This window comes from Astatotilapia calliptera, chromosome 2, assembly GCF_964374335.1.
Source record: "Astatotilapia calliptera chromosome 2, fAstCal68.1, whole genome shotgun sequence".
Classification (NCBI taxonomy): domain Eukaryota; kingdom Metazoa; phylum Chordata; class Actinopteri; order Cichliformes; family Cichlidae; genus Astatotilapia; species Astatotilapia calliptera.
In genome coordinates, this window is record NC_137423.1 from 21,877,098 (window position 1) to 21,893,974 (window position 16,877).

Genomic DNA, 16,877 nt, shown 5'->3' on the forward strand with positions numbered 1-16,877 from the left:
GATTTATATATTACTCACATTATCCCTGTATTGAAGCCAGTACCTGCTAAACATGGTTTCTCTGTGCCTGTCTGTGTGACGTGCTCATATATTTGTTAGGGATCCCACCAGACAATTGTTAAATGTTGGACCCTCCAAAGAAAAGAAAGTCAAATAAACATTAAGAAAATTGACTTTACTGGGATGATGTGCAGTTGGTAGCTTTAGTCATATAAATGCTTATGTGAAACAGCAGCAATTTCCTAATGTTGTAAACCCGCTCAACATTTGGCAATAAAACCCTTTCTGATTCTGATTCTGATTCTCACTGTCAAGTCTTAGAGAATTTTGCCGTACACAAAAGCATGAGAGGACAACATAAAGTGCTAGCTACGTAGGCACGGAGAAACCTGCAGGGAATGCTCTGTGTCAAATGTAGGATAACTTCACTGGGGTGCTAAGCAGACAGAGACAACAACAAAGTAGACAAATAATACACTAAACATGGAAGCATTATATTTCTAGTTTGTTTGTTCCTAAATACAGATAATGTTCTTCTGTGTCTGACGAAAGCTATCAAAGGCACTATAATATATCTTTTTAACAGTTAACCTCCAAACCAAGGGTCAGGCAGGATACAGATTAAAGTTGTGGTTTACAGATTTATCCAGTTCATCTTTCAATAAAAAAAAATATCAGCACACTTAATTGGATGCCAATTTTACCCTCTGCCGTATTTTTTGGACCAAAAGGTGCATTAAGCGACACAGAACGGTCAGATAAGTCAAACTTTACTCAACTCATTCTTCTTTCTTCCTCCACTTCTGTACCATTGATTCATTAATGTTGAATTCTCTGGCAGCTGCTCTATTCCCATGTTGTTGCAGTATATGAATGACTAACCTCGTATTGTGGAAGGATTATCTCAGTTGTTCTCCTGACTGAAGTTTGGTCCGTTTACATCCTGCCATGCGATTGCATTTGTCCCTAACCATCAGGAACCCTCATGTTAACTTTTATCGAGTGGGGAAAAAGTTAGCGTTCATCCTCCAGCTTCACTGTGTTTATGTTATGCTAACATAGCTAGATGGACGTTGATTTTCCATGGAGAACAGAGGTCGTGTCAGACCATCTTCTTGGAAAGTGAGAACTAACAATCAGATTATTGCAAAGAAAAAATGTATTTGCATTTGTCTGTGCAAAATAATTTTCTTTGATTAAATGACAACTAACATGGTTCTGTCATCTCTGTGTACACAGAATCGTGTTACTAAAGATTGTTTAAAAATAACAAACACTTGAGCTGTTTACGACCAACCGCAAAATACAGTAGAGATTTACACTACAGTTTGTAAAAAGATTTTATCTTAAATTATTTTCTAACCTCAGCTAAAAATGTCAGCATGATGGCATCTGCTATGTTATTCTAATTGATAAAGAGATAATAAAAACAGTTCATAAACAAGCTTTCTGGTTCCAGAGAATCAAACAAGGATGTCCAGGTGACGTTTAAGAAATTCCCCAAATGGACATCACTGTAATATCTGCAACGCTGGTTCAACTTTTATTTTGAGCTAGACTTTGAAAAAAGGCCTCCCGCTGATTTCAAAATCCCAGGTGACTTCCTTCATAAGTTATTCACAAACTTGGGTGTCCATGAGTCCTGAAATCCGTCACGCCTCTTCTGTCCTCGTTGCTTTGGAGTGCCCTCAGCTTGCAAATTGTTTCATGGTAACATGCCAACAGAGTGACCGACAATAGAGACAGCTGCTAATATACAATGTCAGCAAGATGTCCTCTTCAACTTTTCAAGCCAGTTTAATTCTTCTGAGCAAGGCTGGGCTTAGAAACATCATTAAATCCCAAAGGGCTTCAAGTGGACTGCTATGTAGGCTACGTTGTATGTTGTTACCTAGCATAAATGTGTTTCACAATGCCATTGCACATAACACTGACTGTTTTAAAAAAACTGCAAATACAGTATATGTATAGTATTGACCGTACACTCTATCTATAAACCTTCCATGCGCACAGTCCTCACTCAGCATATTGACTTTTTTTTTTCAAGAAAACCCACTTTTCCCTTGTGACAGAGATGCTAATTGTTTCCACTGGGTTTACTGCCTTATTGCTAACAGCTGAAAATTACTCCACCAGTTTTTCAGTAATTTGCATCTCATCTAAAATAGTCTGGACTCATTATTTTCAGTGTTAAATAAATAAATAAAAAATATCCAAAGGCATTTATACATTAGGCGAGGTTTTGTTCAACACCTCTGCTTTTCTTCCCATTTCACAGACAGACCTCGCTCTAAAATGAATTCATCTTTGAGACAAAAGCATTAAGTGAATGGGCACATTAATGTGCAGGTGAAGATCGGTTGCATGTTTTTGGAGCAAATTGGTGAAAAGTGAAGACAAGAAGCCTTCAGACACAGCCGAGCGGTCAGGTGGGCTGCAGGTGGGCTGCAGGTGTGCATGTCGAGCGATCATAACCAAGGAACAGAAGACACGGTGACCAGCAACAATGACATCACAGATAGACAGAGAGAAAGAGAGAGGGACAGAGACTGGGTGGAGAGACAGAGGGAGCTACACAGTGATGGCTGAGAGGACGGGGGACCGACTGAGAAATAAACTTACTTGCAGGACAGCTGGTTAATACCATGTATGAAGTAACAGTCTCCTCCGTTGACGCAGTAGGACTTCTCAGAGTCATTGCAGTGCCGCGCATGACTCACACCTGGAGACAGGGTTGTGGTGGTCACTAGGAGAAACACAGATTGACAGAAAAGACACAGTGCATTACGCTGCAATCCTGCATGCGACGCCACAGTGTACACAGGCATTAGTCACTTTGTTGTGAGCTCCAGCTCTCCATTGGTTTTACAAGTGCAAAGGTCCCCAGGATACTTGTATTTTCTTATTCCAACCTTAAAGCTGAAAAATTAAGATATATTTGCAAGTAATAAAAATAATTATTCTGTTTTTACAACCGCTGCCTCTGCTTTACTTGTCTGCGTTATCCCCAGCCAGCCATGTGAAGAGAACACATGACGACAGTGACCGTAAACAAGGTTTGTGCTCGTATGATCAGACTCCTGCATCAAAAAAATCGGACGTATTTGAGCGATATATCAACACAAACATCAGCACATAGACAGAAGGACAGATAGAAATAAGTTGTTCTCACAGATCTGCACGCTGATTATACTTGTGGCGTTTTCTTGTCCTACTGAGTTTTCAGCCACACAAGTGTAGTTGCCAGAATCTTCCACACGGACACGACTGATCTGCACCTTTGAGTTTTTTCTTGAGCAAAAGGGAAGGAGAGAGGCAGAGACAATGTCAGTTATTATTCTTTCAAAAAGAAAAGCCTTCATCTACTTGTTTTCAGCATACATAAATGTAAAGACAGCTAACTTTGTTTTCTGTTTGGACATGCATTTACTGACCATTTAAAGTACTTTTGACATCAAGTCACATTTATTACAGGCACTACCTCACATCTATGGCAATTTTAGAATGAACAATTAACTTGAATACATGTCTTTGGGAGAAAGCACGTACAAACTCCACACAGACAGACCCCAACAGGGGTCTGAACCAGGAACCTTCTTCTAGTGAGGCAACAGTGCTAACCGCTACACCACCAGGCCTTTGACAATGACTCGGTAGTGTACTATGGGACTCTAAAGTTTTTTTTAGCTGGAAACTAACACTTTAGTAGCCATTGAAAGGAAAAAAGTATTGCTTTTATTAATTTGAGAGCATGTATTAATCAAACTGTACCTTGTGTGCATGTTTTTATTATTTTGTGCAGAGAAAGACTACAGCACTACGGCACACTGGCCCTTCACCCCCAAACTAGCCAGGGGGAACTTGGCCTATGTTATATATGAATGAGGGGATCTCTAAGATACTGACTACTACGGTTTTTCATGTAGGTTAAGCACCCAGTGGTCAACTTGAAAAACAGGACCTCCACTTGCACAGAGAGGATGCTGTTCTGGCAGGTAAAGGGTAGGAAAACTTAGAGCTGGTAGGTTCCATACTGCCTGCAATCAGAAGACGTTTCAAACCTCCATCTTAACCAGGTTTTCTCAGTGCACTAAAAACATCCTATTGTCCCAAACGTCATGTGCTAAAAATTCCTGAGCCCCACATGCAGACGTGTCTCTTGTCATCAATGCAAATCACAAAAGGTGCAGTTGTGTTTGTTGCTTTCAGCTGTTTGTGGGACTCTTTTCTCTGTATTCAACATGCACAGCTTTGTGGCGTTACCTAAAGTCACAGGATCTATTTGTGCATCGTCAAAGATAGAGTGTAGTATGCATGAGTATTACTAATAAAATGAGAGAGCTCAACAGCGAAATTAAGTAAAAATATTCAGCATCATGAAACCAAATATCTGTATATCAACCTTATTTTAACAGAAACAGGTTTTATTTGTTTTATTTGCAGTAAGAACTACTCTACTCTCACTGCTAAAGTGAATCAGCAGTGCCTCTGATTGGCAGAGGTCACTGTTACCACGGAAATGTTTAAACCCCTGGACAACTGGGAGGACGGTGATTGCAGTAAGAAATGCAGCACTTACCACACTGACAGCTAGACTTTACTTTACTGAACAAACTAAAACATATATCAAGACTATGATAATGAAAAAAAAAACATTTGTGGTCGGACATCATTTGTTGTGGAATCTGGGAATTCCAATAGATTACAAGCTGGGTAGATCCTTCATTGTCAAAAGTGATTATATTAATTACATAGTCTTGTACCCTTGCCATTTTTTCCATTTTCTTTTCATTTTTGACCCAAATCAAATCTTTTCATGGCCACAATTCACAGGTTGGCTCGGCTCAAGGCTTTAACCTCCTAGGATCTGGTATCCACATATGAGGACATCACATTTTGGGTTGTCTAGACCAGCGGTCCCCAACCTTTTTAGTGCCACGGATCGGTTTAATATCGGACAATATTTTAACGGACCGGTCTTTAAGGTGTCGCGGATAAATACAACAAAATAAAATGCTACGACCGAGACAAAAACTGTGGTATTTTGTAAATATAATAATAAATGTGAATTCACTGTGTAATTGTGTAACTTTGTTAGCAGCGTCCTCCTGAAATGTGCCAACAACATTCAGAGTAACATCCTCCTCTCTGCCCCTTAATGCTCTCTGGTCACTATGGTAACGCATAAATATTTATTTCAAAATAAGACGCACAACTACAACACGGGAAAAGACCCAGGGAAACCGAGTTAATGATAAAAACCCTGAAATCACATAAATTTCACACTCGCGCCTCAACTCTCACAGCCCGGTACCAAACGGCTAACCGCTGGTCAATACTACATTTTGCTCTACAAGGGCCTGATATCCACTTATGAAAACATTACACTGCCACTGTTCTATCAAAATTTAAAACGAATGTCCTCATAGTTGGATATCAGACCCTTGTAGAGCAAAATCAGGTAAAAAGATAATTCTTTGTTTTTACATTCATCAGGTCCCAATCAGCCCAAATAGGAAAGAGAAATTAAAAATGCATGCCATGAAAGAGTTCAGGTCTTAGGAGGTTAAAGTCGTTATATCGGGATTTTTTGAAATGTCAGTGGAGAAAATGAATGGAAAACTCACTTCCCAAGTGGGGCCCTTAAAAAGTGGGAGGTCACTGTTGAGCTCTAAAAGGTGAAAGATGATTAAATGCTCCATAGAGCAAGAGAAACCTGTCACATCAACTCCAGGCAGAAATATAACATTGAACTCATTCTTATGAGACTATATTAACTTGATGGTTACTCAATGTAGAACAGCGGAGTGATAGCATCAACCAAAACAGCTGTTATAGTACATGTGGATGACAGTTCTTGGTTTTTACATCATACCCTAAGAAAAAATATCTGCTTTGGCACACTCACTTGTTGGTTTTTATTTTGAGGTCTCTGCCTTTCTGAAGCTCGTGTCCATCTTTGTACCAGCGGAAGGAAGGGCTGGGATTCCCCGACGCCTCACACTTCAAGTACAGCTTCTTCCCTTCCATCAGAGATTGGCTGCTAATCATCCGCAACTTAGGAGCAGAGGCTGGCCAGAGAGAGACAAGAGACCAACAGACAGAGGAGCAGAGAAAGGATTGCATTATTGAAATGAATGGCAGGCATTCAATTAATCTATAAATGTAATTATCTGAGTCTGCCTTTTTCCCATAGTGTGTATGTTTCTTTGAGTGTGCGTTCATGTGTGTAACCAATGGAAATCTATAAGTGAAGGTTTAGATGTTGACCTGAGGGAACAGGTCAAAGTTCACATGGCTGAAATTCTCAAAGGAAAAACAAGGACAGACATTATACACAGGTGCATTAGCTCCAAAGCTTAACCTTAACCCAAATCTAATTATTCAAGCCTAGAACAACCCAAAATGTCTTTGCCTTCCACAAATGTCCTTACTCCAGATGTCTAGAAGTCAAATTAGTCCTTGCACAGACAGATGTGTAAGGATATAGAGAGAGGAAAGGCTCTATGGTAAGGTGGTCTGAATCCTGAAAAGCAAAGACAAACTGAAACCTTGTATCGAGGGAAAAAGTCTTGCCACAGAAACTCTCTGCAGTAGATTTTCACTATAGAGCAAAGTGTGTGTGTGTGTGTGTGTGTGTGTGTGTGTGTGTGTGTGTGTGTGTGTGTGTGTGTGTGTGTGTGTGTGTGTACATGTACTTCATCAGTCCCAGGAGTCTTTCACTCTCTCTCTTTTCTCCTTAAAAATTACAACAGACTGCATCACTGACACCAGCGCAGGCAACACAAGCACACAGAAGCTAAAGCAAAGAGACAGCTCAGCACCATCTACTACCATTTATATACACACACAAGCAGTGAAACCCCCCGATTTTACCCCACATGTGCAGACACACTCACACACAGACACAGTGCAGTGATAGGACATGCTTGATCAAATGGAAGACAACTGTTGTATAGGCTCCTCACAGCACTGCTGTATCTTCCATTACTCCTCACATAGGTGCAGTAGATACACTCTAGAGCTTTAGGCATCTATATGAGACTCTGTAAGTCAATATATGAATGTGTACATCCTGTCAGTTGTGCAAACATGATAACTACAATTAGCTGCTGTCATGGTTCTAAGGTTTTGTGCTTTTGAATTCATAGTGAACATATTTTGAGTTTGGGGTTCTGATTAAGCTTTACTGTTATTCTGCTGTGTGAAGTTTTCATTTTTGGGTGTGTTGATCATGGCTGTTGAGCAAATTCAATACCTCTTTTGACTTTACGTTTTTCCTGTTAAGTATATTTTCAGTTTTACAATCCTTTGTTTGGGTTGAATAATGAGTTTTATTGATTATAGTTTCCTGTCTCATGTTCATCTCTTTGTGCTAATGTTTTGGTTTCCCTTTGTTTTCCAGTCTGGCATCTTGTTAGTGTGTTAGTGTTCATGCCTGTATTAATTTTCATGGTTATTCCTTGTTTTATTTTGAAGGTTGGTTTTCCTTCTTGCTTTGTGTTAGACTTACTTCCTGCTTTGGGTTTGTGTTAATTACTTATCCTGTGCACCTGTGTTCAGTTCCACTCCTTTATCTACTTCCTAATCAGCTGCCAGTGTATATATAGTCCAACCTTTTAGCCTTTTGTGTATATGTGTATATAGTCTAATCTTCTCCGTGTCCTTTGGTATTATCCCTTCAGTCTTAAGCGTCTTGCTTTTTTTCTTCATATATATATTAGTGCTGTCAGGGTTAATCTGGTTAAAGTAACGTTAACGCCATAACCGCATTAACGTGGTAAATCTCCATTAGCGAGTTAGCACAGATCACCCCGTGCGAGGGGATGCACGGTGCTAACGCGTTAACACGTTGACAGCATGCAGCCCTCACACGGGGCGATTAACGCTGACAGCACAAATTTTTACATTTGTGTTGTTTTGTTCAGCGAGGGGCTGCACGGCACTAACGCGCCAACGAGCTAACCGTGCTAATACGTTGACGCCGTGCAGCCCCACACACGGGGTGATCCGCTAATTTGTTAACGGAGTTTTGCTGCATTAATGCGGTTATGGCGTTAACGTTATTTTAATGAGATTAATGCTGACAGCATTATAGATATACAGTAGATGAAGAATATACACACCAACCAGTCACAGAATACACATTTTCCCTTGTGATCGGAGGTTGCCAGGGGGTTGCTGACCAGTCTCTAGGCCTGTATGACTGCGGCCTGAAGTGGCTGAAAAACGGTAAAACAGGATATAAACTTTCTGTGTCCTCAAGTCTCCGCTCAGGTTCCTGTGACGTAAAGCTAATCAGTGCACAATGAGTGCAGAAATCCACATGCCTGTCTATTTTTTGTGACCGTGTGGACTAGCCCGTAGAGAATTTACATTACACTGCACCAACTACGCATGTGCCCAGACAGCAAACTTCAAAGAAGTATAACAGGAATAACTACTCAATCGTCGGGCATCCAGCTGTCCATGTCCGCAACCAAGTATAATCCAGGCTTCTACATGGAATTTGCCAAATGATCCACATGACAAATGAGCTAGCTGATCTACGTGTAAGAAAATCTCGTAAGCGCCCATAAATATTATATCAAAAGTGAATGAAGCCACCATGATATCACCCAGTGCTTTGTAAGGTCCTGTTTGGAAGCTGTGATCTACACATTTTTGCCTCTTGGTGTTTCAAAACTGGGCTTGGTTGATTGCAGCAATTAGCTAGTCAGAAGGCAGGCCTGCCCTATGGCACTCTGGCTTGGTCTTCTTTTTTACTTTAATGTGGGACCAAAATTTACAAAACGGAAATGTTGTCTCAACTGAAACCAAAAACTCATTTGGAAGTTTACCATTAAAAAGAATGTGGGTTTAAGTCAAATCCACATAGCTTTCACCTTTATGTCCAGGTTTTCTGTGTAGTCCATCCACACTCCAAATACTCCAAGATAGTCAAAACTGAGTTGTTTGGCAAAAATAAATACAGAAGACGACTTGTGATATATTTTTTTTGTAATTTCATCAAATCTCACGAAAACCAAAGCCCCACTCCAACTAGGAATTACTGTGTATCCAACTTGTGATATGTTTCATTTCTTTAAGCTTTCTTTGTGTCCTAAAGTTAAAAAAAGTTTGTCACACTGTTTATGCTGTAGTTTATTTTATATATTTTATATTTAGCCAGAAATGCCCTCTATACCACCAAATTTATAAAAATTCATCGACTTTTCTTGCTTGAGTAACTTTTACTAAAACCTTAGACACCATCTGTTTAAAAGATGGTGTTGCCCTTTTAAAATATGACTTTCAGTTTTTAGCCAAATGGTTTGGTGCTGAATGCCACAGAGGAAATAGGAAATTACACAGGTGGAAGTCAGTCTAGAAAAAAAAACATACAACCTCTGAATGGATCTGATAAGTAGATCCTCCACGAAGCACCGTCCAAACAGCTTGCAGTTATATAAGTGGGATTCAAGTATGTGTTTGTGACTCAAAAGAGAACAAGCAGGATGCCTACTTACATTTAGTAAGATTTAGTGTTGTCACAGTCTCCGCACACACTGTGGATGTGTAATTCCACGTCATGCCAAAGTAAACCATCCCAGCATCATCACATGCTGTCTCTGTCTCGCTCCATGGCTCCTGGTTTGTAATGAGTAATGCTGAAGAATAGCAGTGTGGACATCTTCAAAATACAAACTTTTGAATACTTCACTTACTATTTTGATATGTTCTCCACGTACAACTGTCTCAGTAATACGTGGATCCATTGATCATCATCTTTGACTTGCAGGTAATGTCATAGCCAACACTGCATTTACGATGTTAGAGATGCTTGACTTAACGTGTTCACAATAACATCAGGTCAAAGTGTATAATTATCATTCACTGCAGTCGACTGCATTCTTTAGAACATTTTAGCATCTTTCAGCTCACTGTTTTGGTTTAAGCCCCCCAACTGTTCTTGTTCAGTCTCATCATTCTTATCTACAGGCAGCTGTTTTCAAGGAAGAAACAAACAACTGGAAAGGCAGTCAACAAGCTAGCTTTGAATACAGTTGTGCAGGTAACACCTCCAGCTTGGTTATTTGTAAGTGATTACTTGGTTTACTGACGGCTGTACAGTCTACAGTTTGTTGTTATTATCAGCATTGAGTGAACAGTGTCACCTGCATCAGGCTTTTCAGAGTAGATAAATGTATAATAAGAAATTATTATCCTCACTCTGTTTAGTCATTCTAAGTCAAAATCGGGTTATGATTAAAAAGCTTGATGAGTTTCAAGGCCTGAGTTTTGGACTCACAGGGCTTACGTGCACATTCACAAATGGAACAGTATAAATATGACAGAACCCAGGCTGCACATGGAAACCCGACTTGTTCTGCAGTGTGTTCCTGTTTCTTCTGTTCACAATAAAAGGTTTTATCTGATAAGGACTGCATGATTACTGCACATAAAACTGCTGGTAGATGTGGTGTTAAACAAAATCTTGCATTAGTTACATAGAGTTACTGGAAGAAAAACTAACTATATTTGTGTAATTATTCATTAAATATAGGAAAAATATATAATCTTTATTTACTATTATTATTTTGATCACACTATGTGTTTCCACATATGGTTGGCAAGCAATAGGTTGCAAGTTCAATTCTAGCCAGAGACATAAATCCCCTTTGGTGTTACATAAAACTGCCAAACCAAGATCCCTGGTGACAAAGGATCACCAAAAGTAGCTGCTTCTACTTTTTTTTAAATTTTATTTTAGTAGTACTGTAAAAGTGACACTAAACCTTTTTTTTAAAGTGTGGTACACATGTACCTTACCAGTCAATAATGTAAAATTTGACTTTAATTCAAGCTTTCCTTTATAAATGTATACACTCACACATATACACAGACAAGTCTTGATTTACTGCACCACAAAGACACTCAGCAAGTCGTGTTGTGCTTCTTCACATTCAGCTATAGAATAGCTTCAGGCTGTATTTTTCATGTATCCAGAAGCAAGAATGAAAAGAAATGGTCACGTTTTTCCATCTGTGAATACAGTGGTGTGAAAAAGTGTTTGCCCCCTTCCTGACTTCCCATTTTTTATGTTCGTCACACTTGAGTGTTTCAGATCATCATACAAATATTAGATACAATAATAAACAAAGATGATGCAAGTAAACACACAATGCAGTTTCTAAATGAAGGCGTTTATTATTAATGGGGAAAAAACAAAAACCTACATGGCCCTGAACCTGATAAGTGGTTGGGCCATCCTTGGCAACGCTGTGGAGGAGTTTTGGCCCACTCATCTTCGCAGAACTGCGATTCAGCCACATTAGAGGGTTTTTGAGCATGAAGCACCTTCTTAAGTTCATACCAGAGCATCTCAGTCAGATTCAGGACAGGACTTTGACTAGGTCACTCCAAAGTCTTCATTTTGTTTCTCTTAAGCCATTAGGAGTTGGACTTGCTGGTGTGTTTTGGATCATTGTCCTGCTGCAGAACCCAAGTGCACTTCAGCTTGGGGTCACAAGCAGATGGCCGGACAGTCTCCTTCAGGATGTTTTAGTAGACGGCAGAATTCATGGTTCCATTTACCACAGCAAGTCTTCCATGTCCTGAGGCAGCAAAGCAGCCCAAGACCACACTACCACCAAAATATTTTACTGTTGGTATGATGTTCCAGCGTTACTTTTACACCAGATGTAACGGGACACACACACGTTCCAAAAAGTTCGGCTTTTGTCTCATCAGTCCACAGAGTATTTTCCCCAAAGTCTTAGGGGTCATCAAGATGTTTTCTGGCAAAACTGAGACAAGCCTTTATGTTCCTTTTGCTCAGCAGTGGTTTTCATCTTGGAACTCAGCCATGCAGGCTGTTTTTGCCCAGTCTCTTTCTTATGGTGGAGTCAGGAACAGTGACGTTAACTCAGGCAAGTGAGGCTTGCAGTCTTTGGATGTTGCTCTAGGTCTTTTGTGACCTCTTGGGTGACTTGTTGTTCCACTCTTGGGGTCATTGTGATTGGCTGGCCACTCCTGGAAACATTTACCACTTTTCCATGTTTTTGCCATTTGTGGATAATGGCTCTGACTGTCCTTGGATCGCGGCATGATGTCTGGCACTTTCATTTGGAAACTGCATTTTGTGTCCACTTGGGTTTTCTTTGTCAAATTTGTCAAGCATTTGAGTGTGACAGACTTACAAAAATAGGACATCGAGAATGGGGCAAACACTTTTCCACACAATTCTATGTAGATAATCAATCTAACATTTTTTTCTAATAGTAACTGTTGAACAAGCAACTTCTTAAGGGAAGGTACTGCAACATCGTCTTTATCTTACTTTTCTTAGAGCTTTTTAAACTTCTGTTTCTGTCTGTCTTAAATATACTGTATCATTTAAAGTGTCACACATGATTACCTCAATTTTAAATAGGCCTGTTTTAGGTTATTGGTATGAGCTAAAGTAAAACCTTCCCTGTAACTTATGTTACTAGGATGCTTTATTATGTCTGCAAAAATGCATAAAAAGGCTCTGGTCATGACAAATTGTTTTCTATAAGGCACTGAGCGGCCTGGTTGCTGTTTTTGTCCTGCTTTTTGCTCTGGATATTTTGCAGGAGACGATGCGGAAATCAAGGGAGCTGTAATCTAATGACAATGATCCAAAACACACCGCCCGGGCAACAAAGGAGTGGCTCCGTAAGAAGCATTTGAAAGTCCTGGAGTGGCCTAGCCAGTCTCCAGACCTCAACCCCATAGAAAATCTGTGGCGGGAGTTGAAAGTCCGTGTTGCTCGGCGACAGCCCCAAAACATCACTGCTCTCGAGAAGATCTGCATGGAGGAATGGGCCAAAATACCAGCTACTGTGTGTGCAAACCTGGTGAAGACCTATAGTAAACGTTTGACCTCTGTTATTGCCAACAAAGGTTATGTTACAAAGTATTGAGTTGTATTTTTGTTATTGACCAAATACTTATTTTCCACCCTGATTTACGAATAAATTCTTTACAAATCCTACCATGTGGATTCATGGATTTTTTTTTCACATTCTGTCTCTCACAGTTGAAGTGTGCCTCTGGTGCAAATTACTGACCTCTGTCATCATTTTAGGTATGGGAACTTGCACAATCGGTGGCTGACTAAATACTTTTTTGCCCCACTGTATCATTTAAAGTGTCACACATGATTACCTCAATTTTAAATAGGCCTGTTTTAGGTTATTGGTATGAGCCAAAGTAAAACCTTCCCTGTAACTTATGTTACTAGGATGCTTTATTATGTCTGCAAAAATGCATAAAAAGGCTCTGGTCATGACAAATTGTTTTCTATAAGGCACTGAGCGGCCTGGTTGCTGTTTTTGTCCTGCTTTTTGCTCTGGATATTTTGCAGGAGACGATGCGGAAATCAAGGGAGCTGTAATCTAATGACAATGTACCACATGTGGAAAAGAGATGAGATTTCATTGTGGGAGGGGCGACATTAGGCCAATTCCACCAGTACGAATCTGACATTTAGTTTCACAATGACAAAATACCTCTGAGAATAATAATCTTTGTTTGTATTGCACTTTTCAAAAGCAAGTTACAAAGTGCTTCACAGTCAGTAAATACATTAGAAATAATCAAGAGTAAATTAACTAGAAATGCCACAAAACAACAGAAAGAAAACACAGTGGGAGGACACAAATAATGCAGCACGATGTCTAAAAAAAGTCTTGCAAATATATTGATTTTCCTTTCTCTTTTAAAAAAGTAAATATAAAAACGTCAGCATCACTGTTAAGAGCTCATACTAAAGTCTGGAGGAGTCAAGGTGTTGCACTACAGCACTACAGATTTACTCCACACGCGCCGCAGTTTTTTACATGTATCGTTTCACTGTGGCAAGGCAGCTCTGGAAAAAAACAGACAGAAAAGATGACTGTGACTTCTCACAAACCACAGAGTTCATTTGAAATATGTGTGGGAGAAACGGGAGTGAGGTGTTAAAATGAAATTTAGGTCTCTGCAGATTAGAATATTTTTCTAAAGCTTGGCAATACGCACATGCGAGTAGGAGGTTAAGACACACAGGAGGAGAAGGAGAGGACAGCCAGTTTGTCCATACATCCGGTGTTAAATAACAGTCAATCCTTCTGTCAGTCTGTTAATCAATCCCTCCAAACTACCTCAAAGTGCTCGGTTCAATCACATTTACCGGAGCACCGCTCAGCTTCCATGCACCGTGTTGTCAGCAGTGTAACATCCTACAAAGTATCGTGTAGAGTACTTGGATTAGCCTTGTAGTCAAACATCCAGTTACTTTTTCAAATAAGAAATCCTGTATCTTTGATGTATGTCCATGTTTCTGTCCCCCGCCGGCTCTTTGACACACTGCTGTGTACTAATGGAATATATCAAGTCCTACAGTTGTGTCAGTCAGGTCAGCTAGCTTGAAGGAAGGGAGGTCAACCTTCACATTCTGGAAGTATAGCCATTATTTTTGTGTGGAGGTGACAATAAGTGTCTGTCAGCTGCTAAGGAGCTCAGCATACATAGCTCAGCAGCCGCACCTTTTAGCTCTGCTAAAGCTATCACTCTGAGGGTTGCTGGTTATGTAGCAGAGGAGGCGCTAATGTCAACTGGCTATGCAATGAGCTAAAGTAAGTACATTCAGAGATCAGTGGGCTACATTTCCTCTGGACAGTATAACAAACATCTATCTTCTTCTGTTTATCCAATTCAGGTCACAGCAGAGGGCTGGAGAGCATTTAAGCTGGCGTAGGGCAAGAGGTGTGATATAACCTGGACAGGCCGTCAGTCTAACACACAGAGAAGGACAACCATTCACATGCATGGGCCATTTAGAAACACCAGTCAACCTAACCCCACTAACTGCAAGTCTCTGGGCAGGAGCCAGAGGAGAACCCACACAGATATGGGGAGATAAACCCAGCAACATGGTGGAGTCAAACCCAGGACCTTCCTATTATGAGAGAATAGCACTAACCACCATACCACCACATTATCAGAATCAGAATACTTTATTGATCCCTGGGGGAAATTTTTTTTTTTGTTACAGTGCTCCATTATAAACCAACATTAACAAGACAGACAATACACTAACTAAGAATAGTACAATATATACTAGGGGTGCAACGATACACAAAATTCACGGTTCGGTTCGGTTCGATACTTTGGTGTCACGGTTCGATATTTTTTCGATACAAAAAAAAATGTTCATGCCTTTTTAATTTGTCATTTATTAAAATTATAAATATATATTTTAACTCAAAAATACAGTTTTTAAATTTAACCCTAACCCTTGTGCGTGTTTTTTATTTTGACAGCGAATGCGCACCTGCGGACCACTTATGTGCAGCCCTGGTTATTTAGCTCGTCATATTGCAGCCACAGAAATTATTTTGTCCATGAAACCATAAAGCTGCACTTTCTTTTTGCCTTATAGTCTGATTTGTCATAACTTCTCCGTTTTGTGGTAAGCTTTTCTTTGGCTGTCACTTCTTCACCCTGACCTGTCTTATTTGGCTCAGCAGAACTAAAATATATATCCTGCTGCTTTTACACACGCACTCACATAAGCTCACCGATTCTCTGCGCGATCAACCTCTCACATGTTTAAGCTTGCTGCGGGAGATTTCACTTGTCATGTTTGCATAGTAAGCTAACGATTAATAAGACGATGTCAGAGGAATTGGTGCACAAATTATCATCACTCACAGATCAGTGCTGTCGCTCTCTATACACAGTTCTCACGATTGCAAAGTGAAAGCAAAAAAACAAGCGCAAATTCAAACGCGATTTTAATATGTCACATATTGACAGTGGCTCACCGATGCCAATGACATAATTACCCAGCTACATTTCTGAAAGAATGCAAAAGCATTGACATATATTTTTCCTTCTTACAATAGCCCGACGGGCAGGGAAGAGATAGATTTTGGTAGCCCGACTGAAAAAATCGCTAGCCCCAGGACGTCAGGCTAGCGATATTGCAAGCCCTGTATCTGATTGAAGAATCATGCATCTTTGGAAAAGAGAGTTTATTACAGAGAAATGTCTCTTTCCAAAATAAAAGCTATACTATCCGCTTCTTCTGGGCTATATTCTCAGCAGCATAAGGAGAATCATGTGCTAACAGCTGTCTAAATGACTCGGCTAAAGTTAGTAGCATGCTTGTTGTTTTTGTCTTTGCACTAGGATGATGTCGGCGTAAATGTTCAGTCATATTCGTTGTGTTCCCACTAGTGCTTTCAGGTTAATCTCGTTGAAATGACCTTAACACCACAACACGGCAAATCTCCGTTAACGAGCTACCGCCGATCGCCCCGTGCATGGGGCTAGACGGGCAACACGTTAAATGGTAATATATAGCGCTTTTCCACTTTTCCACTCTTCTGAGCACTCAAAGCGCTTTACACAACTTGTGCATTCACCCATTCACACCCATTCGCACAAGCACAACTGACATTCACACACATTCATACTCCGATGAATGCATCGGAGAGCAATTTCGGGTTAGTATCTTGCCCAAGGATATTTGGCATGCAGACTAGGGGAAGCCGGGAATCGAACCACCAACCTTCCAATCAGTAGATGACCTGCTCTACCACCTGAGCTACAGCCACCCATAACGTGCTAACTGCGCTAACACACTAGTTCCCACCCATGTAATTGAGCATTGCATGGCACATCCAACATACTGTTTTACTTTAGTCCATGACTCGCTTACCTTCAGGGTCATACGTCACATGAAAACCAAAATAATTCCAAACGCCAGATCTGAATGAGGGTGGGGGAGGTGCCCTGCGCTCTTCCTTCTGACTATGCTGTCTGTTTTGAGCGCTCAGTGGATCTGCGCTCGACAGTGCAGCCTAGGCAGAGTAGTCGAACGC

At 40.3% G+C, this 16,877-nt stretch overlaps 1 protein-coding gene across 2 annotated transcripts in view; it reads right to left on the bottom strand.

The window, feature by feature from the left end:
* nrg2b (neuregulin 2b) overlaps positions 1-16,877 on the bottom strand; it is a 73,607-nt gene that overhangs the window by 28,481 nt on the left and 28,249 nt on the right. For both annotated transcript variants that reach the window (XM_026187021.2, XM_026187027.2), the window contains exons 2-4: positions 5,909-6,071; positions 3,173-3,291; positions 2,623-2,746 (exon numbers count right to left, since the gene is read on the bottom strand). In XM_026187021.2, coding sequence (XP_026042806.1) covers positions 2,623-2,746; positions 3,173-3,291; positions 5,909-6,071 — 406 coding nt within the window. The remainder of the gene's footprint in view (positions 1-2,622; positions 2,747-3,172; positions 3,292-5,908; positions 6,072-16,877) is intronic.